The sequence below is a fragment of the Oscarella lobularis genome, chromosome 13 (genome assembly GCF_947507565.1).
Source record: "Oscarella lobularis chromosome 13, ooOscLobu1.1, whole genome shotgun sequence".
Classification (NCBI taxonomy): Eukaryota; Metazoa; Porifera; class Homoscleromorpha; order Homosclerophorida; family Oscarellidae; genus Oscarella; species Oscarella lobularis.
This window is the reverse complement of record NC_089187.1, coordinates 1,920,939-1,947,523: the sequence shown is the minus strand read 5'-3', so window position 1 is coordinate 1,947,523 and position 26,585 is coordinate 1,920,939. Positions and strand designations below refer to the sequence as shown.

Sequence of the window (26,585 nt, the reverse complement as noted above, 5' to 3'; positions counted from 1 at the left end):
TGTGCGTCGTTGCAGTTATACGACGTTACTTCCGGGCGTTAGTTCCGCCTGCCTCTGGCAAGTCTGGCAGAACTCCCTCATACAACAATAAAATCCGCTTCGCCGTTTCTGAACTGCACCCACGGTTCGGAAGTCGAGTGAGACACGATGCTGGCTATAGCCATAGAGTGGAGCACCGTGATCGCTCAGTTAGTTACTGATTTTATCAAAGATGCTTTTGACCGTTTTTACGGCATCGGCCTTTTGCGAACGCCGGCACAACGGCACCTTCGTTCAGTGCAAATGGAGAGAGAACAAAGGACCGGATGTACCCGGCTTTTGTTCGAAGTGTCGGTTGTTTTTAATATAGTGGCGAAGCCGGATCCGACGCCAGAGCCGAGAACGACTAGCACATGTACATGTACTTGTGCATGTACATATGGTACATTAGTAAGCGTCCAACCCCTTTTTATCGACAGAAGTTTTTGGACGAGCGCCCAAGGAAGCTTGATCGGGATAATACGGATACTGTAAAGAATATTAACATGACGTCGCCTTTAGAAGAACTCGTCGTTTTGAGATTTTCGCGTCTCTTTCTGCTCTCACTATACCTAATGACGATCCCACTGTTTGGCGAGAATAGTTCCTTCTGCCATTCCGCGAGCGAACAATTCATTTTTCGGTGCCTGCAGCGCATCTTGCGATTAAAGTGGAATCGCTATTGTCTGTCTGGATGGTGCTTATCCCTATATTATCTCTGTTCTGAGTAACCGGAGACCGGATGCACGTGCCCCAAGGCGTGCTATTGGAAAGCACTCCTTACCTATACATACAGTGGCGCTACTGCGATGTTTTCACACGAAGACAAGCAATTAAGTACATGTATGAGCGGTGAAGTCAGTTTCTAAAGCAATACAGTAAGAAGGCACTTCCTCGTGCATCGTGCATGCATGCTTCAGGAAAACTAACGCAAGAACTTCGAATCTTTAGTTAGTCCGTCACAAAAGCTATCTGCTCAGACTGTAATGGATGACTAAAAACCGTGCATACTGCGAATTCAGTTTTAGCTCTAATAATTAAGTTAATGAATCGGTTTTAACGACGTAAAAATGACATTAGAGTTGATGTATCGGTAAAAACAGTGATGTTTCAGTGCGCTGCACTAGGACAAGCACTGTCGCTATAGGTGTGTTAGTAAACCCGTTTTAGACATCAATTAAACACCCGCCATATATTATATAAAGCCTAAAGCAGATCTTTCATTTAACAACGCAGCGGCAAATATTATGGCTTTCTACGGCGTTTACGTCGCGACTTTTCTAATCGTTTGCGTCTCTGCACCTGCTTCCAGCAAGCGCGGCGAGAAAGAAGCAAAGATGACAATCGATCGCCAAAGCTTTCGAGAAGCGAAAGCCGGCGTAGAACTAAGCTATGAGCACGAGTCGGCTCGCTGTCTACTCTACGATTATGTCATGCAATTGGGATTTCAATCAAAGACGAGTGGAGGACTTGGAATGGCCGCTGAGGTAAGTCGAACGAAACAACAAAGCTAGTTCCTGGAAGTGCCCGGGAGATAGTTTGTTAAAAATAGCCATGAAAGCGTCTAGTCGGACACGCGCTAAATCGTGAGAAAATGGCACTTCCTTACTACCGCTTTCGATTCGCACAAGAACGGCGTTGAGACCATTTCTTAACTCGACTAATTAAGCGCGACGTCATTAAATAAATTCAGTCCTCCTAATTAAATTGTGCCTGTTAGATCAAACTCTTTTCGCTCGGGCGATACTCCGAGTCAACGTGGCTGCTCGAAATGAAAGTGGAAAATCCCCGCGGTTTGGTCAGCGATCCTCTCTTCGTCATAAAACGTTCTCAATCGGACAAGGATTTGGCAAAGAAGCTCGCCGGAAAATTCTATTTCGTCCAAGACAGCAACGGCGTGATTCGAAACGTCTTCTATCCCCAAAGCACCGATGCGGAAGTTTTGGCAATCAAAAAAGGTAAAAAGAGCAAAATCATTTATTTTTCTGATCAGAAATGGACGATCTATTATATAGGTATTGTCTCCTCGTTCGGCATCAATTTGACTCTGAGTCATCTTGAGGAGTACGAGTCGTTCGACGCGGACAGCAGCGGAAGCCATCGCAGTCGCTTTTCTGTACAAAGAGGAAAGGGCTTCAACGAGTATCACGTGACGAAGACGTACAGTCACGCCGACTATGATTGGCTGTCGATGGAACGACGTCATCCAGGCAGTCGCCACGAAGAACGTCGCCATTTCGTTCGCTTCTACAACGGTAGCTTTCTTCGCTCGTCCGATCGGCACATCGTCGGCCACATGCCGCGCACGAGCGACGGAAATGGGCCAGACATAGTCTTGGGCGAAGGCGAGCATCGAATGCGCATGCGCGCCGTCTCGAAGCTCGCGTTCAGGCACATATGCAACGACTACGAGAAGCGCAACCGGCGTTCCGTCGGACATTCGAACGTCGCGTCGATGACCAAAGACGGCGTCGCCGTCTCGCACAAGATACCGAAAGGAAAGTCGATTCCTTTAGCAACGTTCGGCGACGAGACTCAGAAGCCTCCTACGACTATCAAGCAGTTGCTCGATTGCGTCGACGAGTCCGTTCCGATGATCGAGCAATCGAAATGCGTTCTGAAGCTCAAGGACTTGGTGCGCGAGAACGATTTCTTAGGACGACGTCTTGTGGACATCGTCTGCGGCGAGACGAGCCCTTCGTCGTATCGTTGGAAGCACGTCGTTCAAGTTCTCGGCGAATCGCACTACGGACAGGAGTGCCTCATCGAAATCGTCTCGAACGCGTCGCTCTCCGCGTCCCATCGTCTTCGCGCTCTTTCGTCGACGCGCGACATCGTCGATCCTCATCCGCGTCTCATTGACGCTCTCTTGAATTTGTCTTGGAGCGCGAGTGATCACGTGACGACGAGAGAACGTCGCGCCGCCGTATCGGCTCTCGGCGTCCTAGCGAGAGTCGCTCGAGTCGAGACGGCGAATGCGATCGTGACGCACTTGGAATCGCGACTGCGTTCGCAGCCCGTTCGCGGCGGCGACGTGCACGATCACGTGGCGACGTACGCGAGAGCACTTGGAAGTGCGGCGCACAACGTCAGCTTTTTGACGCTCTCCGAGCTCGTTCAGCATCCGTCGGCTAACGTTCGTTCGAACGCTCTATTCGGATTGCGTCGCTACAATTGGAGCGACGTCGAACCGATATACGTTGAGGTGTTGAAAAACGAGACGTCGACGTCGCAAGAGCACGTCGCCGTCGTCAAGGCGATGATCAGACGCGTCGACGAGGTATCCGACGTCGCCGTGGAAACTCTCGCCGTCCTGTACAGTCGATCGATCGATGAACGCCTTCACTCGGAGTCGAGTTTGCGCGAGTTTTTCTCGCGACGAACCGATCCGATGTCGCTCGACGCTCTGAAACGCGGCGAACGTCTTCGTTCGGCGCGAGAAGTGAAAGAGACGCTGGTGAAACGATCTCTGGGGGACTACATTGATCCCCTAAAGCCTCTCGCCGATAAAGACTTTGGCATCGACAAGTCGTACTCCATCGACATGGGGGCTTCGGATATGAAGTCTACGTTGACGGCGCGTCTGCGCAATCTCGTTCGGATCTACTTGTCGATATTCGACGGCCAGTTCGACATCGACAGTCATAACGAAGCCAAAGCGCGGCTTCACATGTTTGATCTCAACGTCGATTTGATCGACGGGGAGGCGATCTTCGTCGTCGGCGTCGCCTTCAAGAACGACATCTTGTCAAATTTGCTCAACAAAGTTCTCGATACGGCCGTCGAAGTCGTCGGCGAAGTGCGAAACGCCATCGCGCCGCTCGTTGAAGTGGTCCTGCACGTGCTCGACTATCTCGAAGTCAAGTTCTCTGACATCGATCGTCTCATAAAGCCAATTCAGCCTATAATTGACGGCTTTAATCAAGCCGTCGATTTGCTTGACTTGGCCATTAATGCGAGCTTCGTCGCTGATTCGTATATCAACGCTGTAAACGATTATGTATTACAGCTGAATGAACTCAATTTGGCTGACATAATTATAGGAAAACTTGAAACCATAGTCGACTCGTTTCTGACGCCGAGACTGGAAAATTTGACTGCAATGTGCAACTCGGTTGTCGTCCACGTCACCGAGCCGATCGACAGGTTGGAAGGTTACATTACGAACGTGACGAACATCGTGCAAAATATCACGAACGTCGTTGACTCGTTTCCAGACGATCCGGCAAAGCAATTTGGTTTGACCGTCTGTCAAGTAGCTGATGAGATACTGAACTTCAACGCGTCTGTTATCTTGGATGGACCGAGTGTTTCTTCGATTCTCGCCGGCCTCGCCAAGCAACTTTTAGGCGTCGTCGAATCGGAAGGTCTATCGACGTTTTATCAAGTTCTTGGCTTGGCCACGGATTTCACCAATTTTACCGACAAAGGCGCGGTAATCGTCGACGGTCTCCGTCACGGTTTCGATGTAGGAGACGCCGTTGCCAGAGTGTTTATGACCGAGTTTCAGACGTTGGTCGAACAGTTCAAATTGACGCTCAATTCGTCGAAAGCCGTCATCGACGATCTTCGCGCTCAGCTTAGCGGCTATTCGGTCGTCACTCAAGCGACGAACATAGTTCAGCAGCTCGCTCTAAATCCCATTTTCAGTCAGGGTTTGGTGAACGGCGGATTGGCCGACATGCAGGCCATTATCGATTCGGTGGAGAAGGAGGTGTGCGACACGGTGAACACGACTATCGTCACGCTGGAATCGTACGTCTACGCGGCGCGAAACATTTGCAATGAAGCAGGGCGCGATCTCGCCGACAACGTCGTCGGCTTTTTGAAGAACGCTTCTGAGGAGGTATTCGGCACGCTTCCGTTTAACGGATCGCGTCTCGACACCGTTGACGTATTCAAACTAAGTCAGGATCTATTGGAACAAGGAGTGGATCTCGTTAAGGGGTTCTTAAACGACAAAGTTCTGACGCATTTCGACGAGTACGCGTCGGCGTTCGTCGAGTCGGTGAACGAAACGCTCACGACCAATTTCGGCGCGTTTGTCGCCTGGTATGAAACAACGTACGTCGAAGATGCCAAAGCGTATCTCAACGACAGCAAGGAATTCATCGAATTCGTTGCCACGGCAAAGAACGTCACTGATCTGGTCGCCGTCACACTGCGAGGCGTTCCTGGAATCGATGAGCTTAAGAACGTCGTCGACGCGGTGCTTGATACGACGCTCAACGTTGCCGGATGGATCGAGTCGGTGCTTGAATTTCTGACGCAATCAGACAATTTTGTCAGCGCCGGCGAAAAGGTGCGCGATAAGATTTTGAATTGGATTCTATTCGGGTTTGCGGAATTTCGCTCGATTCTTCAAGAGGTTTTCGATAAATTTTCGGCGGCTCTTTTTCAGGCTGGCACGGTCGCAATGAACTATCTCTCCGGCGGCCTGCAATTTGTTCAGGACATCATCGACGGCGTTTTGTCGCTCGTCGACGTAATTGGCAATTACGTTTCGAACGTTCTCCAAAACATTCAGAACGTTGCGACGAATCTGAAGTCGACTTTGCTCTCGTCCTGCTCCTTTAGCGTTTACGTCGATGTCGTCGTCACCTACGGCGACTCGTTAACGGACCTTCAGGGCTCGTGGAAGGCGCTCGTCAACGCGACGACGAGCAGCGCAAGCGAAAAACTCGTGTTGATGACGACGACCGTTTTAGCACCGATATCGTCACTCGCGGAAAAGATTTCCAACTTTCTTGGCGATTTGTACAAGATGACCGACGTATACACGGGTGACTGGGCTTCGTATGTCAATCTCGATTGCGTCGAAGGCACTCTGTGTCTCAAGCAGATGTTTAGCGACGATTTGGAGAAGTTAATTCAAGAGGCCAAGGGAATTTTAGACGAAATAGGCTTGCTAGACGAGTTTCTCGGCATCGTTGATGACGTGAACAAGTACGTCAAAATGCTTCATGATATGATAGATGAGGTGAAAGCAAAACTTGACTCGCTGTTAGACTTCGCTATGTCGGCGGCCACAGAGAACGTCGTCGCGCTGGCGAATTCGGTTCTGGACAGACTCGTGTCCAAGGAAGACCGAAAGGCATTCGGAGCCAAGTGCACTTCTCTTGCGAGCGGCTTTCCTCTTGTCGCTAGCCTAGACTCGGTCGTTCAGCTTGGAAAAAACGCGTGGCGCGGCGTGAGCGACACGGTGCTCGCCGCTTCGAGCACGTCTTTGCACGTCGCCGAAAAATTTTCTGAAACTTTGGTCGACCTCTGCAATTTTTTCACGGTTTTCAACGCGACGAGTTACGTGATGAAACCGGCGGCGAAGATCATCAATAGTGCCGTGTCGCTCGCCTGGAAATTAGAAGGCTTGGTGAAAGACGCCATCTTTTCCGTCCTGCACGCCGCGACAGACATCGTTCTCGACTTTCGTTTTCTTTTCTATGGAATTAGGCGATTCATCAGCGACGAAATCGTGAAACGAATCGATGACGCTCTTGTGTGGTTAAAAACGGAGCCACTCAAACTCTTGAGCACCGTTCGCGACTGGGTTGACACGCTCTTATTGATTGACACCGGTTTGGCTCCGGGAACGCTGGCCAATCCTTGGGAACTGCCGTATTGTTCCAATGATACGTGTGTTCAAGTGATGCGTCGATCGTCGGACACCTATAGGAATGTCGTATTCAAAGTGAAGTACACCCATCTGGCCGTTCTCGAACGAAATCGAACAATAATTCCCGGCTTGTTCGAGAACTATCAAGTCCAAGGTATATCTCCGATTGACAAGGAAGGCACGCATTATCTGCTCTCGATGTTTGGAACCGAAGACAAGGCCGATAATCCGAACCTTCTCGTCGTTCAGGAAAAAGATTCGGGCGTTATCAAGCGAATTTACCGAGTTCTCGACGCGAACGGAACGGCCATTCGCGGTCGTTTTGGCGTTCTGGTCGTTCAAGATTGGGTCTATATTCACGGCGTTCACAGCTTTCCCGGCGATGACGGAGGATCAGTCGGAATTCTCTACGGTATTCTAAAGGCTTCGTTGGAACCGCTGACGGACGTCACGACGCCAAAAGACGTCAAAATGACGATGAAAGAGTTCACCGACTCGTTTGGAACGGGAATGTTTTACGCAGCGAATGAGAGCTATTTGTGGATTACGGATTTTCTTGACAGCGAGGGCAACATGCTGTCGGGCGATCCGCTACCCGATCATCACGTTTTCCACGCCGAAAGCGGTCAGAAAGGTTGGATTGCCGGATATGCGACCGATTCAAGTGGACTCATCGAAGCGTCGAACAAATACAAACCCATTGATTTACCCGTCGAAGTCGTCAAACCGAGCGAAATCGTGACGAGCGGCGAAAATGTCGTCGGAACCGTTTCCTTCGTTCAGTTCGACATCGAATTCTTTGCCATTTTGCGTTGCGCTGCGAAGCCGGGTTTCAGCTGCAAGCTCGACTTCATCGAACCGCCGCATGAGGAGGACACGACTTATAGTGGAATTCCGGTCATGTACGGCGTCAACTTGGAACTCGATCGATCCGTGCGCGTACCGTCCGGTGCCATCGACGTCTGCTTTATCGAAAATGGCGAGTCGCTCGTCATCACTCACAATAGCGGCGCCCAAGCCGAACAGGAGAAACGTACGGTGATCGGCGGCGACTTGGAAGACAGTACGATATCGCTAGCCGTTCCGGTTCTACGAAACTCGTTTGATCCGAGTAAGGTGGACGCTAATTTGTTGTCTCTTGTCATTTGTGACGATACGATTGCCAATGAGAAGCTTATCGATTTCGAAGGCGACAATTCTCGACGTCGACGTAAGAAGCGACAGCAAAACGACGACGAGAACGCGTCGGATTGTTACACGAGTAGCGGCGAACTCTATAACCTCGTCAAGACGTTTTACAAAACGTGCGAATTTCCCGAATTGGATCCCACGTGCGATTCGGAATGGGTCGTCATCGCCGAGTTTATGGGAGTCGTTCTCTCGCTCGAGTTCGCCGTCTCGGGCCACGTTGCCGTCAATTACGAGGCCGAACTGTGTCCGATATCGCAAACTATGACGGCGCGTCTTCTTCCGCAGGGATCGCTGACTCTCACGGGCGCCGTCACCGTTACGCTCGGCATTGCGTCCGCTTCGCTTAAACTCGACATCACTCTCTTAGACACGATGTTCGTGCCCGCACTCGACGTCGGCGTTCGCGGCGACGTACTGAAAGCGTGCGCCGACTTCAAGGTCATAAACAAGCCAATTACCATTACATTGAGCGTCGGCATAGGCATCATGGGACCTATTATACATTGTCCGAGCTGGAAGATCTGGGAGTGCACGTTTGAATGGGGCACCCTATTTACTGTGTGGCACGTTCTCTTCACGTGGTCGCGTCCCACCCAAGTACACACCATCGTTCCGGAGATATGTTTCGCTACGCCGGACTTCACTCCGCCCGAGACGAGCAAGGCCGTTGTGACGGCGAGACAAGACGACGCGCGATCGTTTACCGTCGACATTGTCGGCTTTCGCGATCCCGAGTCCGAATGGTTGCATTTCACCGTTACGGCGAAACCGACGGCCGGTTCCGTGCCCTTGGTCGAGGAACGAGACGTCGGGGACGCCGAAACGACTACAATTGGCGATATGCAATGGTCGCACCGGTCGCATGTCGCTGTCACGGCCACTTGTCACAACTCCGCCGGTCTGACGTCGTCAATCACCGCCGACCCGTTCTTAGTCGACCTAACGCCTCCTGAAGTCGTCGAGTTTCGCGACGGAAACGAAGCGTTGGATATCGACTACGATTGCAGCTATAACGCTATTCGAGCGACATATGATGATATACTCGAAGAGGAGTCGAACGTTTCGGTGGCCAAGTGGGCCATTGGAACGACGAAAGGCGGCGAAGAGCTTCAACCTTATACGGACATTATGCAGACGAAAAATCTTTCAAACAGCAATCTCGTCTTGAAGCACAAAACGATATATTACGTATCTTTCCGAACAATCAATTCGGTCAGCGTAGAAGGAATTACGACGACTGATGGCGTTTTTATCGATCACACGAAACCTCTTGTCGGAAGTTCGGTCTCTCCGGCCATGGACGGTTCGTACGATTGCGTGGAAGACTACGACTTCCAGCTTGCGCAGGAGAGTTTTAAGGCGTGTTGGTTGGGAATCTACGACGACGAAAGCGGAATGGACTACTTCGATTGGACCGTTGTCGATTCGTCTGGTCATAAGCAATTTGACGCCGTGCGCGTTGATCGCTACTTTGGGTACAAGGACGGCCTTCACTTAATCGCAAAGGAGACGTACGTCGCCTCTGTTGTAGCGTACAATCGAGCAGGTCTGAGTAGCCAATATTCGTCTGATGGAATGATAGTCGACATAACGAATCCCGTCTGTTCGGAAATTGCGGACCTGATTCCCGGCTATGTCAACGAGGACGCCGACTTCGCGGCGAATTTGACGAATTTCGGAGCCACTTGGACGTGTCAAGATCCCGAGAGTGGAATCGCCCTCGTTCAAGCGGCGATCGGAACGTACAAAGGCGGCACGGACATGCTTCCGTTCAACGACGTCGGTTTCGGACCGAACGGTACGACGCGGGTGGTATTTCCGTCCTTTGAGTACCGTCACGCTCACCGGTATTTCGTGACGGGACGCGCCGTGAACAAAGCCGAGTTGATTACGACATTTTGGTCAGACGGGATCTTGGTGGACGAAACGCCGCCAAGCGACGGGGTGATCTACTTGCGCGACGGCGACGGCGACAACGACGTTCACTCTCCCGACATCGATTTTCAGACGTCGAACGAGGAAATCTGCGCGCGATGGACAAACGCCTTCGTCGAATTGGAGAGTCCCATTGAACACTACTACGTTTCCGTGTACAGCTACAACGGAAGCATGGTGCAAGAGGAGCTCGACGTGATGCTAAAGACGACGGTCTGCTTTCCTCAACTTGCTCTCGAAAACGGAGCGATTTATCGCGTCGCCGTGCGAGCCAAAAACGCCGCCGGATTGAGTGTGTCAGTCGAAACCGACGGCGTTCTTGTCGACGCAACGTCGCCGAACAAAGGCGCGTTATACGACGGTCAGAATTTCGGCGTCGACATCGACGCTTGGACCGAGAGGACATCGGCGTTCGGCAATTTTAAAGTTTGTCAGTCGTACGAGACCATGGAATTTTGGCCGCCGAATAAGCCCTTTCGACCTCCTCAGATACTGTGTGGCGCATTCGATTTTCTCGACAAAGAAAGCGGCATTCGATACGTCGAAACGAGCGTTATCGATAAGAACGGCGTTGAAATGTCCCCGTGGCAGTATGCGGCGTCAGCATTTTATTCCATGGGACGGGTCATTGACGGCAAACAAGGCGGGTTTTATCGTTTTGTTGTGAGAGCGTACAATTTTGCTGGTCTACGCGTCGAAACGACATCGAACGGAACTGTTATAGACACGACCTTTCCCGTACTGGAAGATCTTATAGAGTACGACTACGATGGTCCGAACAGAGAAGATATCGACTATCTGGAAAAACCGGATGTGACGCTGGGTGTGAGCTGGTCTTCTTACGAAGACGTCACCGAAATTGTGGCACGAGACTGGGCGATCGGTTCGTATAGCGGTGGAACCGATTTGCTTGACTTTACGTCGCCCACAAGTGCCAATTTGACTCATCATCCTTTGTCTAGTCTGTCCCTAGGCCACTCCTACTATGCGACGGTACGAATCACGAACGCAGCCGGCCTTCAAACTGTCTTGACCACGGACGGGTTTTTAGTCGACTACCAACCGCCGTCCCAAGGATACGTTCAGGACGGCTGGGACACTTACGACGTCGACTACCAGACGATCGATACGACCGTGTGGTGCTTGTGGCGGTGGATTGACGATTATGAGTCTGGAATCGCGGAGCTCCTCGTCGGCGTCAGTGAAAAGGAAACCGGTTCCATTTCGTCTATGAACGTGTCGCGACTTGACGATAAGGCTATGATCGTCAATCTCGACTTGCTGTCCGGGCACGTGTACCTTTGTAATGTGAAGGCGATTGACTTCGTCGGTCTTTCCTCCGTTTCGTCATCGAACGGCTTTGTCGTCGTGACGTCGCCGCCGATCTGTTCGGGAAGCGTTTACGACGGCGAATTGGGCGAATCGGATATCACGTCGCTGAGCGACGTATTTGTCGCGCGTTGGGATCCATGCACCGACGAAGGAACGACAGTCGAGGAATATATGCTCGGAATCGCCGTCGACTCAACTGGACAGACGTTAGCGTATCCTTTCCGAAGCTTTGGAAGCCTTCTGGTGGGCCGGTATCAAAATGTCGCCCTTAATCAGAGTTCCACGTACTATGCCGTCGTTCGTGCCGTCAATTCCGCCGGACTTACAACGACGTTTACTTCGGACGGAGTTCAAATAGACGCGACGCCACCTGTTTGCTTCCACGTCGGCGACGGGCCAAACGGCGACGTCGACTTCGAGACGACGCCGCGCTTTGCCGCCGTGAACTGGAATTGCTCCGAAGACGTCACGCGCATCGTGAACGCGAGTTGGATTATGGGCGTGTATCGGTACGGTGACGGCATTCTTGCGATGTCCGTCGACGCGTACGCGTTTGAAGCGAGCACCGACACTATTCCGCTTTCAGATGGAATCAAGTTCTATTCCTCTCTTGTTCTGATCAATGAACTGGGCCTTCGTTCCTTGTACGCGACGGACGGATTTCTTGTTGATACCAGTCCGCCTACTGTCGATTACGTTTACGATGGCTTGGACGTTGGTCTCGATGCCGAGTATCAGGGAACGTTAGACAACATTTCTGCCAACTGGCGAATCAGTGACGTTCAGAGCGGCATAAGTCGATACGTCGTCGTCGTATCACCGCCTCCTGTCGGGGGCAGCAGTCAAACCGAAGTCGTTGGGCATAGCGAAGTCACCATGCCAGTTACCTTGGAGCAAGGCGGCGTTTACTTTATTTCCGTTACGGCGTTTAATAACGTCGGTTTATCGGCGAACGGTTCGTCGAACGGAATAACGGTCGATGCGACAGAACCGGAGTGCGACTACGTTTATGACGGACCCATCGTGGGAAGCGACGTCGCCACCCAATCGGTCAACGAGCCGTTTGCCGTCAATTGGAATTGCGTGGACGACGTGTCTGGAATAAGGGGAATTGAATGGATAATTGTGAACGAGAAGACGCGTGCGACGTGGCGAACGATTCTTCCGACAAACACGAACGTTTCGTACGCGTACGACTTCGACGTCGCTCAAGGCGACGTTCTCCAATCGACACTCGTCGTGCGAAACGGCGCCGGTTTGACCATCCAACCGACGACCGACGGCGTAATAGTCGATTCAACGCCTCCGAAAATTATCAATTTCACGGCCGTCTATTTTCTCGACGAGAAACAGTTTCATCTTCAGTGGTATCCCGAAGATTTGGAGACGGGAATCGTCGACTCTAGCTTTTCGGTTGGACTCACGCAGGGGAGCGATGACGTCAAGCCGTTGACGTCCGTTGGACAGAAAGTCAAAGCGGCGGTAGTAATCGACGACGACAAATCCACTGTATACTATTTCAACTTATTTGTGGTGAACGGTGCACGAGCGACGGCGACCGAAACGGATATTTCCGTTAGCGATAGAACAGGGCCTGTGTTCGTCGGCGACTTGAAAGTCACTGTCCTGTATCCGGAACGTCAAATAACTGAAACCTCAATCGATGATGCGTCACTTCTCATTGCGTGGCAGCAGATCTATGACCCCGAGTCAGGCGTTGTCGCGCTCTCCTGGTGCCTGTCCACTGATGCGTCGTGCACCTACGAACGTTTGCCTGATGACGCTCTCAGTCAAAACTCTGCCGAAGTGTCTGGCTTTACCTTGAACGACGGTAAACAGTACAGCGTATTGATTCAAGCGAAGAACGGTGTCGGTTCAACCTGGTTCAAACAATCGGATGAGTTCACAGCAAGCTTCGCCGAAATGTCGCCCGGCGCCGTTTATGACGGTGCCGGCTACGGTGATCAAAACTATCAGCCGCATGGTGACGGAATTTGGGCTCGGTGGGAAAAAGTCCACCTCACCTCGGGCAGCGATATAGATCGGTATTCGTGGGGCGTTGGCACAAGTCCGAACGATTTTTCTGTTCTCGAGCTGACCGATGTGCAAACGGCGAGACAGGCTCAGATAATAGTACAGGATCTGCTGTTGTCCGGCGTGACGTACTACGTTACCGTAGTCGCGCAAGACACAAACGGCGCTGAAGTGAAGTCCTTTTCTGATGGCGTGACCGTCGACATGACTCCGCCGACCTTTCACTCGCTCCAAGTCGGAACGACGAGTCGCTCGTTGCGATATATTTCGGATCGCGACAGCTTTTGGATTTTGTGGAATTGTTCCGACAGCGAGAGCTTTATTGCAAGATACGAACTGTCGGTCGGAACGACGGCTTATTTGACGGACTTGCTGCCCAAACGCGAGGTCGACGCTTCAGCGACTCGACTCAAAGTAGAGATGGAAACGATGAAGTTTACCAAGGAGGAAGAGACAGCGTATCTAACGATGACGGCGTATAACAAGGCCGGGTATTCTACGACGTACGTCTCCCACCGGGTGCTTTTCGATTTCAAGAAGCCGAACAAGGGATCCGTTCAAGTTGCTTGGACTGCAAATGGACAGCTAGAAGCGCGATGGGAAGATTTTTTCGATGGTGGAGGCCTCAGCCACTACGAATGGTCCATTGGAACGGCGCCTGGAACTGATGACGTTCAAAAAGCGACCTCCGTTGGACTAGCAGACTCTACAGTGAGTCGAATTACCGTCGTCGAATTTGTTCAGGGAACGCTCTACTACGTTTCGGTCACGGCGTACGACAAAGCCGGCAACGGTGCAACGGGACAAGCGGCTCCTCTGATGCGTGACGTCACTCCTCCGCAGGGGAGATCCGTCGCGAGAGGACTTCGATACTATACGGACAGTGGAAGCATTCACGTCACGTGGGACTCTTTCGTCGATAACGAGACAAATATTGCCGAATATTACGTGTGTGTTGGATCGAACGTGTCCGCTTGCGATATATTACCGTCGACTGATGTCGGACTCGCGCTGCACTACGACGTCGATTCGAATCTTTTCACATCGGGAGAATTAAGTTATGTCACCGTTACGGCGGTCAATGGCGTCGGTTTACGTGAGCGCGCTTCCTCCGATGGAATCGTCGTAGATCGCTCGGCTCCAGTCGCTGGGCAAATCGAAGTGGTGGGGGGAAAATTCGTCAGCTCTCTGGACCCTTTGATGGTTCGCTGGAATCGATTTTACGACAACGAGAGCTATATCGCCTCCTACGAGTGGTCTCTCTGCCTTGAAGACGTCGACGAGTGCGCTGTTCCCTTGGAGAACGTGCACAATCTTACGGAAATCTCCAAGGACGGTATCGTCGGTCTTTTAGACGGTCGATGCTACGTTGCTCGCGTTGTAGCGCGCAACAAAGCTGGTCTATCAACTCAAAGCGAATCCGACTGCGTCGTTTTCGACTCGACGCCACCAAAAGCGAAGGGAAAACTCCTTTTCGTCGCAGACGACAGCGACGAGGAACCGAGTCGAAAAATGAACGTCAGTCTCAAATGGCAGCCTATTTTCGATCGCGAGAGCTTAGTGAGTTCGCTGCGTCTCTGCGTTCTGCGAACTCAAGCCGAAGCGTGCGACGAGGCGATTCCCGTTACGCCGACGACGTCGTCCGAAATTTCCTTACGACTTCGCTTCGATCGCAATGAAACTTACTACGCCACTCTAACTGCGACAAACGGCGTCGGACTCACGTCAATTCTCACTTCGAGCACTCTGAAATTCGTTTCGATGACGCTCCGCGGCCGCGGCACTGTCGTCGATGGATCCGAACGGTTTGCGCAATCCTACCAAGCATCGACGACTTCCGTGTCGTCGAACTGGTTTGGTTTTAGCGGCGACGTCGTCGAGTATCGCTGGGGCGTTGGCACGACGCCGCACGACGCCGACGTTTTGCCGTTCGCCGACGTAGGACGTCAAACGAGCGCTTCGGCGGCGGGACTTAGTCTTGCGCCCGGAAAAGTCTTCTATAATTTGGTTAAAGCCACGGATCGATTTGGCACCACATTTGTCGTTGCGTCGAGCGGCTTTACTGTCGACGAGACGGCGCCTGTGATCGATGCTGTTCGCCTTGGCAGACGAGGCGACGTGTACGGGCCCTACGAAGCGTGGACGGGTTCGGTCGCCTTTTTCTGGATCGTTGACAGCGACGAAGAATCGGGCATCAAGTCGACGACGTGGTCGTTCTGCGCGAATTCAACCATCTATTCATGCGCAGCAACTAACATAGAGGTCGGAAACGCCACGTCTGTCACGACGACAATCGCCGTCGCCATGGGCGCGTGCTACTACGCGGAAATTCGCGTGCAGAACGGCGCCGGTCTCGTGTCGACGGCTCGATCCCAATGCACTGTGTTTGACAATTCGCCGCCGAGAAGCGGCGTGGTTCTCGACGGCGACGGCACTCAGGATAGGCAATATCAGTCATCCATGTCGCGAATGTCGTTTCATTGGTCTGACTTTTACGATCCCGAATCGTCGGTAAACTACTACGTTTACTGTATCGGAAGCAGTCCTTTCAGTCACGACGTCCACGCGTGTCACGATTTGTCAAATGCTACGTTAAAGACGACTGTTGGAGGGCTCCATCTCGAACGTGGCCACATCTATTTCGCAACGGTTTTCGCCGTAAACAGAGCCGGTTTGAACCATTCGGTGAGCTCAAACGGCGTTGTCGTCGACGACACGCCTCCCGTCGCCGGTTACGTCTTCGATGGTACAACACGACGGGATATCGACTACTCGAACAGCAGTTCAACCGTTTCGGCGAATTGGGATCAGTTCGCCGACGATCTCAGCTCCATTAACGATTGTTCGTGGTGGGCTGGAAGCAGCAAGTACGATTCGGACATTGTTCCTCGAACTGATATAAAACTCGCTACCCAAGCATCGTCCACGGGACATTCTATTCCTTCCGGTTGGCGCGTCTTTGTTAGCGTTTCTTGTGCAAATGGGGCCGGAATGACGACGACGGCGCACTCCAATGGCTATATCGTTGACACGACGCCGCCGACCGTCGGCTCGGCTCGCTTCACTTTGTTCGGCGATCCGGCTCCGGATTATCTTTCGGACGTCGCCACTTTGATGCTGTCGTGGGTAGGATTCTACGAGAACGAAACGAGTCTTTCTCATTACCGTTTCGCTCTTGTGGTGACGGGAAAGTCAGGAAAGGCGAAAGATGACTTTATCAATGCTGGGCTCTTGAGTGAAGTTTCGTTAGAAGGAGCGGGTCTCGTCGACGGTTTTCCTTATAAAGCCAAAGTTCGCGCCTACAATTTAGTTGGACTTTATTCGCAATCGGGGACAAAAACGCACATCATTGTCGATCGATCGAAGCCGGAAACGGGTCGCGTGACCGATGGCACAAGCGTAGAAGGCGACGTAGATTTTCAGTCGAACTCGACGCTTTTGTCCGCTCATTGGACGGGCTTTTTGGATCCCCAAAGCGGAATTGCAGTTTATAAGGCATGCTACGGATACGTTAACTCGAACCAAACGTTGGATTGTGAAAGCATCGAGTCGAACTTATATGTTGACTTTTACGGGGCTCATCTGCTCCACGGATCTAAGTATACCGTAACCGTGTACGCCGTCAATCGCGTTAATTTGACGAGCGTCTCTTCGCGTTCAGACGGAGTACTCGTCGATGTTACGCCGCCCTCGCCGGGTGAAGTTTACGACGGCACTGATTTTGCGGACATCGATTATCAGACGAGTCCCACCGTCTTCTCCGTTAGCTGGACGAATTTCGTTGACGACGAAAGCGGCGTCGAATATTACACGTGGAAAGCAAACGTCAACCTGTCGTCGTACGAGATGACGTATATTAGCGAGCGAAACGTCGGCCTATCGATGCACGCCATTGCTTCGGGTCAAGTACTTTCGCAGGGAACGCACGTCGTGTCGAGCGTCAAGGCAATCAACAGAGCCGGCCTCGAAACGGAAGTGCAGTCCGACGGCGTCACGGTTGACATGACGAGACCGCTTGGTGGAATCGTTTACGACGGACGTCCCGACGACGAAAGTGACAAAGAGTACATCGCCACGCAAAGTCTTGTTTCCGCATTCTGGGCCGACTTCGTTGATCCCGAGAGCGGAATAGCTGGGTACAACTACACCGTTTACGAGCACTCGTTCGACGAGGCGAGGAGTTCGTGGTCGCTTGGCGTTGCGGTAGCGACGATGGCAAATTTAACCAAATTTCACAACTTCACACTCGCCGTAGACGGCGGGATGAAGCCGGGATATCGTTACACGGTCGCCGTAACGGCGCACAACGGCGCCGGACTCACCGTCACTGTAACTTCGGACGGCTTCCGATACGTTCCGAACGATCTGTGTTTTGCCGTGGATTTCCGTCGAGCTTCTCGCTTCCATTATCATCTTTCGGGCACTATCGAGCTCGACGAACCAGCCCGTGTTCTCTGTCCGTCGAACTATTCGTTGAGTGATTCGAATGTTCTGACCCCTTCAACTCGCTATGCTTTCACAGTTTTGCGGGAGAATTCGTCGCTGAGCAATGGGACGGAAAACAATGGCACAAATATGGTAGAAATGATGAATTCGACAGAAATCGGCACTTTCGTTTCGCCTCGTTCGCCTTGCTGTTGCCATATCGGCTCGCTGCCCGTCTCCTACGTCGCACCTCACCTGTCGTACAAGCTTCTTAATTTTGACGCTCAATCGACGTCGTCGAAATTGATTTCGTTGCGGCGAATGGCGATCGCCGATGCCCGTTCCGTTGCTTTCATGAAAATATCGGACACGTCGCAGAAACAGACTTTTTTGTCTAATTCCTCTTTCACCGACGCGCCTCGTCTGTACGAGACGGGCGCCGAAACGGTTGCAATAGTTTACGACGATCGTTTTCTCCTCGTCGACGCATCTCAAGAAAACGACGTGAACGTGAAAGGTTACGTGTTGGTCGAGAGTGTCTGTCAATCGGTGTCGTCGAGCGCCGGTGCGTTTTGCAGTGTCGTGACCTTGGCGAATGATTGGACGAACGTCGCGGTTAACGTTCACTGCGGTGACAGCGACTTTGTGGTATTTGGTGTTGTAAGCCCTTCGGGAAACGGCTTGGAGTTGACGTGGAATTTCTTACAGACACTGGTCTCTACGTGCAACACGTGCGACTTCGAAATGTCCTCGGACGAGTTTGGCAACGTCCTCTTCAAAGATAGCGCGACTTTATCTTTGTTCAATTGCCAGGCGGGCGACCAGTGTTCTAGTATCGGCGACCATGAGCTGGGAGATATTCTATCGGCGAAATTGCTTCCTAAGACTAACGTAATTGTCGTCTTGCACGGAGGTCAAAGCATTGCGTTTTATTCCTTCGACTTTGGGCTCGTCTGCGAAACTGTTCAGCTAGAAAGTTCTCTTCTCAACTTCATGGAAGTAGATCAATATTCGTTTTCAAATGACACGCAGGTGCTCACCATTGGAACCAATCACCTCTACGTTACTCTATTTCAGAATTCATTTGGAAACTTCGGTGGTTGCCAGCAAATAGGCGGCGTCGAACTCACGTCCGACTATCTTCCCAACACGGTTAGCGTCAAGGACGAAATGATCGCCTTTGGCTCGCCGGACACTGACGATAATCATCTCCGCATGCATCTCTCCGCCTATTGCAACCCAGGAAGCGAACGAAGTCGCAAGAGCGTCGACTCCTTCGTGCTCGAATGCTATCCGTGCGTCAACAAGCGCAGCTCGGGCGGCGGTCACGACGACTGCGCGCACTGCTTTGACACTCAGTGTTTCGATCTCAATCAGACGACGATCGACGTCGTCTCGCCGAGTCTTGATCTCGAAAACGGCGCCAAGTACACGATCGAAGTGGCCGCTACAAACGAAGGCGACAAAGAGGCGATCGTTTCGTCGCAACGAATTGTCGTCGATTTTACACCGCCCGTCGTCGGTCTCGTTCACAACGGCGATAATCAGTCGGACATTCTGTACGCCGGCTCGACTGATTATGTCCTCGTCGTGAGCTGGAGCAGTTTCTACGACGTAGAATCAGACATAATGGCGTATTTGTGGTGCGTCGGGACGTCGCCGTACGAGTGCGACATGTCGCCCATGGAAGAAGTCGCCGCCAACGTCACTCAAGTCGTCTGCGAAGCGTGCATTGGAAAGTTCGTCGACGGAGTTACCTATTTCTCGACTGTCGTTGCCGTCAATTGGGCCCTGCGAAATTCGTCTAACTCGTCGCTTGGCCTTCTGATCGACTTGACGCCGCCCGTGATCAGCTTTGTACGCGAAGGCGATAGCGGATCGGTTGACTTGGACTTTCAAATGGCGACGACGTATCTCAAGGCAAACTGGGCCGCCAACGACTTCGAAAGCGGTATATACGAGTACGACGTAGTAATTGTTCCTGGAGCATATCGCGCAGCCGCCGGTAATCAGACGGAGTGGATATTCGATAACGTGACGTTGACATTTGGCGAAAGTTACCACGTTGTACTTACCGTCACAAACGGTGCTCAGCTGACTTCAAATGCTTCAAGCGACGGCGTCGTTATTAGCGACAAAAATGCGGCCGTTATAGACGACCATCTTCCGGTGTCTTTGTATACGAACGACATCAATGTTGATCTCCAACAGCCACCTTTTCCGCCTCCTGAGAATGCGGAGCCGCAGGACGAAGGGGGTCCCGATCGGACGACGGGACTTCTTGAAATTCCCGCGTACGCCTTTCTCGACGGAACGGACGTAGAAGTGTATCAATTGACTTTTGACGGTTCTTCTCTTCCGCTAGGCGTTATAAACCCAAATGACGAGCCACCGCCGGAGGAGGGGGTAAGATCAACGCTAGTAGTAAATTCGAATTGAAGTATAAGATTTTAATTGTTTTAGCTAACTTACGCTGATTTCTCTGCGTATTTGTCGGTGTCGTCAGCGTGGAACGAGAGCAGCCGGTCTCCGGTGTTTCGCGTTAGTATTGATGCATCCGTTTTTGAAATGAAAGGCGAAAGCCCCGCTTTGGTTTGGGTCTTCTTCTGGAAGGATGGCAACTGGGAGTTTTTGGGCCAAACAGTTGAAAATTCGAACGACGAAACAACGCTCTCAGTGGAAACGAAAGGCGTGGTGACGGACGGCGTTCAAACGGTACTGTACTACAATTTCAGCGATGGTCACGCTTTCGCTGTGAGCAACGCTAACGCCTACGGCGAAATCGGTCAAAACATTCTTACGCTTCCCGTATTGCGAACGCGGGGAAGAGCGAGCGGAATGCCTCTGCATTGGGTATTGACCCCTATTCAAGGCTTTTTGTCAACTGTTCCTCGCCGGGGCGTCACTTTTTTCGACAAAATGGAAAGTGTTCGCGTTGTCCATCTCAACGTTCGACCAGCGAAAGGCGCCACTTTTGCTTGCGCAAAGTTTCGAATTTTCGCCGACCGAAGTCACCCGAATGCTAGAGTGGAACGAGCTGAGACGACTATAACGCTTTTCGCTTCAAAACGATTCCCGTACGGCGTCGTCCAATTCTTGCAGCAACGTAGTCAGCGAATTGTTCTACCGGAGAAGACCAAGACCGTCTTTCTCTCTGTCGGTCGCTTCCGTTCCGACCCCAAATGCGAAAACCTACCGGTGACGTTTAAAACGAGAATCGAAGACCAAAGTGGCAGCCCTGTTGCCGGTCAAATAAAGACGTCTCGAGACGTGTGGCAAATCTTCGGAAAGGAGCCGACTCTGGTTGATTTTACCGTTGTCGATGACGATATTCCCGAGCTCAATACTACGTACAATATTGTCATATACTCTGCGTCGCCTCACGCCGTTCCGGGTGTAAACTCGAAGTTCGAAGTTTTAGTGGAAGAAAACGACTCTCCGTTCGGCGTTATTGACTTCGGCTCAAGTGGAACTGTTTCTTTTGAGGAAGACGAAGATACTATCGATATACCCGTGCGACGTTCGCGAGGGCTTCACGGTTGCGTTACGGCGTTTTGGACGATTAGGCAAAAAATTCCAGCCTATAGATCGTTTGTTCTCGCGGGAAATACCCACCTCAAACTACCTGATAGTTTCGCCGTTCATTTCAGAGAAAACGAGACGACGGCGAACATCAAAATTCAGGTTTTGGCTGATTCTGTTTCTCAGCGGGAGAAAGTGTACGAAGTCTTTCTAACTGACGCGAGAAACAAATCTCGACTTGGAAATCGCACGTCTTATGAAATCCGAATCATTCCTAAGAATCATCACGCTCCCACGTTCCCCGCGACGAGAGCTCTGGCTGTGATCGACGACGCCAGCGTTATTAAGAACTTCGACTCAGTTTATCAGGTGACTGCTCACGATCCGGATCTCGGATTGAACGGTCTCGTGCGCTACAAGATAACGGGCGGGACCTGCGATTTTTTGCGTATTGACGCGGATAATGGAACAGTTTTCTTCGCCGGTGCGTTGTACGATCGCCTGAAGGAATCCTCTTTGTCTTGCCACGTTGAGGTTTCTGCGGAAGACTCGGGTGAACGAAGGCGCTGGGACGCAATGCGCATTGACGTCAATGTGAAGTACGATTTCACTTGCCCGCCTGGAACTTACTCCAGCTCGGGTCACCTCCCGTGTGAGCCGTGTAACGAAAACACGTACCAATCCTCTTTCGGCTCGAAAACTTGCGTTCAATGTCCTCCTGGGTCATTCGTCGTCAAAAGGGGTACTATTTCAGTCAATAACTGTAAAAGTGAGATTTAGTTTCAAGTTTTTTTATTCAGGTATTTACTGTAAGCTCGTCTGTTTTTTTTGATAGAACCTTGCCGGCCTGGACACTATTCTGAAAGCGATGGATTAGAAGAATGCGCTCCTTGTCCGAGAGGAACATTTCAGAGTCAGCCTAGAATGGTTTCCTGTGACAGTTGTCCTTTTAAAACGACGACGAAAGAATCCGGCTCTCCACACAGGAGCCACTGCATCGGTTCGCTTATTATCCACCAGACGTCGACCTTATGATTTTCTCTTTTTTTTTAGGTGACAGGGACGGAGATGGCATTCCTGATTTAGCCGACAACTGTTTGCTTGATCCTAACCCCGATCAGAGCGACTTTGATTCCGACGGTCGCGGCGATGCGTGCGACTGCATTCCACCGAGACGGCCCAACAATCCTTGCTTCGTCGACGAGTCGGCGCTGTGCCGGCAGCAAAACCAGACATTCCATTGCTTGTGTTCATTTGGCAGGGGTGGAAGACGATGCGAAAAGGAAGCGGACGAATGCGATGGCCATCTGTGTGCCGATGGATCGACATGCGTTGATTTATTTGGTCTGTACGAGTGCTCGTGCCCATCTGGTGTGTGGGGATTTCACTGCGGTTACGACGAGCCTCTTCGGTTGAGTGTGGCGGAAAATGCCTCACTTGGACATCATGTTTCTCGTATCGCGTCGGAAAAAGACGACTGGGATCAGTTTACCACCCAGGCGTTTCGTCACACGATTATATCGGGAAACGACGCTGGGTGGTTTCGCATGGACAGAGAAACAGGTGATCTCATAGTATCAGGTGATATAGACAGGGAGACGACCTCTTCCGTCACTCTCACGATCGTCATCAGTGAGCATCGGCGAGAGAGAAGTCGATTTGCAACTCGCTCTACACGCGTTACCGTTGTCGTGGACATTCTGGATGTGAACGACAATGCGCCGCAGTTTCGTGACGGTGGATGGTACAGTGAAGGCGCTTTAGCAGAGGGAGCGATCAAAGGTATCATTATTGGAAGGATTCGAGCCACCGATCCAGATGACGGACCAAATGGGGATATAAGATATTTCAATAAGGAGTTGGACGAAGACGACGCGCATTTTTTAGTTGATGAAATATCTGGCGTTGTGTCTTTGAAAAAGTCGTGGTGGTGGAAGCATAGTGAAAGGCGGTATGTTCTTCTTTCTTTCGTAGCAATGGATCGAGGAGATCCGCCGCGAGAAACGTCTCTTGAAGTCCACGTTTGTCGTTTCGGCTTTGCAGGAAAGACTTGCGAAAAAGGTATCAGACGAGTCTATACTTGAATATTTACGTAGGGCTAACTAGCACTTCTGAACAGAATTACTTTGTCATGCCAGTCAGTGCAGTTCGTGTGGAAACGGAGTTCGCGAGCCTGGCGAATCCTGCGATGACGGCAACAATGACGATTTGGACGGATGCGGAGCTCAATGCATCTTGGAGGAGTTTTTTGACTGTGACAATAACATCGGTGAGACGACGAAGTGTCGTCACTATGCAGTGAATGTGAATAGCAAAGAAACTTCTATGCTCGATCACTTCATTTGGTATTCGAGGGCATCAGATTACGTTTTTATAGCTGAATCGAAAGCGGTTGATCAAGGCCACATAGGAAGCGAGGTTTGGGAAAATGTTCATCTTGTTGAAGTTCATTTCACGTTTTGCAGGATTGGAAGTATATTGAGTTTACTATGCCATTTACGAGTGAAAATGAAGAGGTCAGTTAGACTTTTAATTCCTTATGTATCTTACGGGCAATTCATCCGGAAATACACCTAGCTTCTGCTGGCTTGGGGAGAAGCTGTTAAAGTTCTCAAAAGATTCTCCTTACATGAAGCAAATTCCATACTTTCGAGCGTATTCGTTCACGGAAACAAATCCAAGTAAATTGTTTTTTTCTGAAACACTCGAAAGGGGGTATCATGTTGTCATTATTATTTCTTAGATCGAGGCTACTTATAGAGCGAAAGTTGCCTGTTAGCCTGAAAGACGTTATTCTGCTCGTTGCCTATAAACATCACGGGATGCCAGATAATTTGCCAAGGTATGAGTTTTTAATTATAGAAACGTCTCACGAAATTGTTGGCATTTTGGTGAATCCTAGGATTATTCATATGGTTGCCACAGACAGAAATGGTGCAACGTCGCCTACAGTGAGCATCCATGTTACGTTCGTTGGAACAAATAGCCACGCACCAATACTGAGAGTGTCTCGTAAGTAGGAGACTGTACCAGTATCTAATGCTTATCGCGTGCTGAACAGAGCAAGTGGCGCATTTCACAGAAAATGCCGCCGAAGCGACGAATATAACTAACGGATCTCTTTCTCTAAGTGATTCAGATCACATCTTGTACGAATTGTCTAAATGGGACGCTTGAAACTTTAAGTCTGTAACGATCAATTTTAGCTATCCTATTCAATGGGGAAAAATAATTCTATCGTGCCTCCAGTGCGACGAAGAACGCCTTTTTATTAACAAATCTCATGTTGGAATCAATTCATCGGTAAGCTCGTTAATTGCTTAAGTTTAGTATGCTTGTACTAACGAATACTCAATCTAAGTACTTCAATTTCAACGGCACTTACGTCCTAAAAGGCAACGCTTCGACGGAAGTTTACAGAGACCTACTGAACAACGTTTCCTACTTAAACTGGTACATTTTTTATGTGTACTTAGTTGCTCCCAGGAACGATTTCTTTTCAGGGCCAAGGAGCCTAGAAGGCCTCTTAATCGAAATGTAACCTTTGTTGTAAGCGACGGAGTTCACGCGTCGACTGCCCTGACAAAGTATGTGTGATTTTGTAGCATTTTAATTTTGTATGGAAGTCTTTGTGCCTATAGAATCGCCATTGCTAATGTGAACGACAGACCGCTCCTTTTGATCAACGGTGGTGAGGAAACAGTAAAAGTTACATTTACTGAGGGCCAGAATTTTGTCAATTTGACAAATCAAGTGCAAATTTTCGACGAGGACGAAGAAGATTTCATTACTAGGTGAACTTGTTTTTTGGTGAAAATCGAATAGAATTCCCTCTTTAGAGCTACTGCGACCCTTGATTCAAAGGACTTTGACAGTTTCCTTTGGTACAGCGCAACGACTTTTCCGTCTGGTCTCACGGCGAAATACAATGATTCTCGGAGAATTTTGGTTGGTCTACATGTGCATGCTTTGCGTGCGCTTTTGAATCTTATATTTCAGACGATTGAGGGAAAGAATACTCGAAGCGTTTACAGTCGAGCTCTCCTCTCCGTCCAGTTTTACAATCAGCTGTCCTCACCTGCATTGCTTTCTACTCACAAAAGGTACGTTTCGTAGACATTCGTAGCAACTGGGAACGAATCTCCTATAGCGTGACTATTTATATAGGCTTATATCGATCACAGTAGAAGACCAAGAAGCGGTCAGCGACGTCGTCAATATTGAAGTTAGAACTTTATTCAAAGTTCAATAACGCTTAATAAAAACGCACTGATTATTTTTAGGTAAGCGTCATCGGAGTTAACGATCGTCCAGTCTTGCGATTTGGTGGCGATCGCGAAAGCTACGCACCGAATTCAGTTTATCTAGTGCGCAGGCGAGTCTACACGCGCACTTCGAACGGGACAGCCGTTTTCCCCAGCGATCTTATCGTTAACGACGTGGACAGTCGCACCTTAGCTGGGGCTACTCTCCTTCTCTTTGTTCATTCGGGAGATCGACCTTCAGACGACTATCTTAGAGTGGATCGAATTCTCTTGCAGCGAACGAACGTTACACTTGTCACTTCTTCGGTTCCCTTTACGAAGCTGACGTTCACGGGAAGCGCTCCAGTGGCAACGTATGAAAAGGTATTTAGTTTTGAAAAAAATTGCGTGTCTTTATTTGATCTATATTTGCAGATTCTTCGATCGGTCTCTTTTGTCTATCACTCCTCCGAACACGGCGAACATCATCAGGTGATAATAATAAAGGCGTCTGTCGTCGACGACCTCGGCGCCTTTAGTGACACGGTTTTTGTTTTCATGCAAATCCCCTGACTGTGATATTAAAAAGGCGAAATAGACTGAGGATTCTTGGGCAAGCGTACGTTGACAATCACTCGATGGAATATTGTCTAATTTCATTCAGCGAACACAGCCCCTTTCGACTAGGTGAGGCACTGTGATCGAGGAACCCTTGCAACTACTCATGCAACTGCGTCGTTGTCTACTGAGCGGGCTGCGGAGTAAAGCGTTTCCAACGCCTGTTCCTCTTCTAATCTTAGATGTCGACGTTTTTCTTTACCTCAACCTCTAGCTGTCGCCCCGACACTAACCATGCCCCTGACCCCCCTAACCCTAACCTTTTCTTGGCGAATGCGCTGTACTAGCCGAAAGGGAGATAAATTATTTGCACATGAATGACCTAAGGCATTTTCTTAGCAGATAGAGCAAAAGACCATACAGTACTTTTCATAGATATATTCACAACGCAACGGTCTAAACCACGTGCAGATGCGACCATCATCATCATCTATCACAGTAAAATATTCTCTACTAAATACAGTTTGGGTTATAAATGCCCATAGATTTCCTTGCTGATATGATGACATTACCATTTTCCAGACATCAGGAAGCGAAAGGAGTTGGCCTGCTTTAAAGCAAACGTCAAATTATATGCTATTTTGCTAAACACGTCAACCCTTACTGTCATATGCAATATTAAAATATAGGACAGGTACTTTGTATGTACTATA

The 26,585-nt window shown here is 50.4% G+C and overlaps 1 protein-coding gene across 1 annotated transcript; it reads left to right on the top strand.

Moving 5' to 3' along the window:
• The first annotated feature begins 1,265 nt into the window (after nucleotides 1–1,265).
• LOC136194887 (uncharacterized) lies at nucleotides 1,266–25,936 on the top strand. The gene is made up of 21 exons (XM_065984137.1): nucleotides 1,266–1,505; nucleotides 1,739–1,976; nucleotides 2,034–19,954; nucleotides 20,012–21,839; nucleotides 21,906–22,070; nucleotides 22,124–23,131; nucleotides 23,190–23,488; nucleotides 23,536–23,586; nucleotides 23,648–23,751; nucleotides 23,814–23,912; nucleotides 23,973–24,082; nucleotides 24,132–24,219; nucleotides 24,277–24,373; nucleotides 24,432–24,523; nucleotides 24,574–24,657; nucleotides 24,712–24,864; nucleotides 24,910–25,018; nucleotides 25,070–25,173; nucleotides 25,238–25,295; nucleotides 25,354–25,698; nucleotides 25,750–25,936. The coding sequence occupies exons 1-21, from the start codon at nucleotides 1,266–1,268 to the stop codon at nucleotides 25,885–25,887; spliced, it is 23,331 nt and encodes a 7,776-aa protein (XP_065840209.1). The 3' UTR covers nucleotides 25,888–25,936.
• The last annotated feature ends 649 nt before the right edge of the window (nucleotides 25,937–26,585 follow it).

Excerpts from the sequence above, each read along its gene's own strand:
- LOC136194887 (XM_065984137.1), top strand. The coding sequence starts at position 1,266 with ATGGCTTTCTACGGCGTTTACGTCGCGACTTTTCTAATCGTTTGCGTC. Across the intron at positions 19,955-20,011 it reads AGCCACCGCCGGAGGAGGGG|CTAACTTACGCTGATTTCTC; the intron begins GTAAGATCAACG and ends TAATTGTTTTAG. Across the intron at positions 23,587-23,647 it reads TTACGAGTGAAAATGAAGAG|CTTCTGCTGGCTTGGGGAGA; the intron begins GTCAGTTAGACT and ends AAATACACCTAG.